This window comes from Octopus bimaculoides, chromosome 6 (genome assembly GCF_001194135.2).
Source record: "Octopus bimaculoides isolate UCB-OBI-ISO-001 chromosome 6, ASM119413v2, whole genome shotgun sequence".
NCBI classification, from domain to species: domain Eukaryota; kingdom Metazoa; phylum Mollusca; class Cephalopoda; order Octopoda; family Octopodidae; genus Octopus; species Octopus bimaculoides.
Genome location: NC_068986.1, coordinates 39,602,961 through 39,604,767, shown reverse-complemented (window position 1 = coordinate 39,604,767; position 1,807 = coordinate 39,602,961). Strand labels below are relative to the sequence as shown.

Genomic DNA, 1,807 nt, shown 5'->3' with positions numbered 1-1,807 from the left:
ATATAATTACTGTTAAGTCTACTGACACCCTGAAGTGAACAATCATGTTGTTAATGTACCAAAGCTGCAGTACTTCAATGAACAACTGATGAATGAAAACATATATATATATTCCTGTCCCTGCTGTGTTTTCTTTGTCCTATTTTCTGTTTTTCCTGTCACATACTTTTATTCTATGTATATATACATATATACACATGCACATGTATGTAAACATTTATACAAATATACAAGTTTGTACACACACACATATGTACACACACACATATGTACACACACACATATATATTGTGCATGTTGTTCTGCAGGTTACAACTTTCCATAAGAAACAGCAGGGTTTAGTTTGTTCTTCTGTAACATACACATTTTGTAAACTTATCCGCCTACAATTGAACAATTTCTTCCTCCACTTTTGCTTTTGTGCCTCAAGTCGGATTCCAGCGTATCACCTGCACACTTCAACTGGACGATTCACCAAGTGAGTCTTTCTTTACTTCCTCTTGTCATACCTATAGTTATACTTTGTCCCTCAATATTACATTATTCATGCTCTATTTGCAGCATGTGTCCTCTATCTGTAGTGTTAGTTGCTTCTTTACATACACACTGACACACACACACACAAAACAGAGATAACACATACACCACAGATATGGATATATATTTATATATAGATATATATGTGTATGTGTGCATGTGTGTCTGTGTATCCATATACATACACACGTGTATATGCATATGGATATATATTCTATATACATACATACATATACATATATATATTTTATGTATACATACATACATATATATATATATATGTATACACACACATGTATGTATGTTTATGTGTGTTCATGTGTGTGTGTGTGTGTTTGCATATATGTGTGTGTGTGTGTATATATATATATACATATATATATATATATATATATATATATATATATACACACACACACAAATATTTCCCATCTGTAGTGTTAGCTGCTTCTTTACATACACACATACAAAATGCAGACAACACATATACCACAGATATATATGTATGTATGTATGTATATGTATGTATGTCTATGTGCATATGTATGTGATCCTGTGTATGTATGTATGTGTATATATGTGTGTGTATGTATATGTAAACATACACAAATATGTGCACACACACATGTTTCTATACATTACTTTCATTCTGCTTGTTTTTACATATGTTTTTCCATGCCTACAGGTGGTGGACGAATATGTTACTTGAGATATTGTTTTTTAGGCTGGATGCCCTTCCTAACACTAATCCTTACTCGCTTTTCAAATAAGGGATCTCTTAATCTACACATCTTTGAAAGACACAAAATGATTGCATGAAGTTTTAACAAGGGAAACAGATGACAGCAATACCGCTTGGTGTAATTTTCATACAAATGACCACAAATTTAAACAAACAAGCCAACACATACATGCACACATATATATAGGCAAATACACACACACACATACATGATGAACTCTCTCATCAAAGATGACAGCTTTTGCCAAATGACCTGCACAAATGATTTGTTTATAGTGATCAAATGCTTGTGCTACACATTAGCTCACTCTCCCCAACAAATCAACGTTATCTGAACAAGTGCACTTTGTACCACGCGTCAAGTGTTGAAGTGTTTACAGAGCAAGGTGAGATGAAGCGTTTTGCTCAAGAATACAGCGCATCACCCAATCTAGGAATTGAAATCACAATCTAGCAATCATGAGTGAAACACCCTAACCACTAGGCCATTCACCCTCACACACATACATATATATATATATATATATA

General features: G+C 33.4%; 1 protein-coding gene across 3 annotated transcripts in view; it reads left to right on the top strand.

Annotated features, from left to right (window-relative positions):
* The window catches only part of LOC106874565 (centriolar satellite-associated tubulin polyglutamylase complex regulator 1), a 130,770-nt gene that overhangs the window by 105,509 nt on the left and 23,454 nt on the right, over window positions 1-1,807 (top strand). Inside the window, exon 9 of one of the 3 annotated variants that reach the window (XM_014922340.2) lies at window positions 431-478. The exons of the other annotated variants lie outside the window; for them this stretch is intronic. Within the exon in view, the coding sequence (XP_014777826.1) occupies window positions 431-478 (48 nt within the window). The remainder of the gene's footprint in view (window positions 1-430; window positions 479-1,807) is intronic. 3 annotated transcript variants of the gene reach the window in all.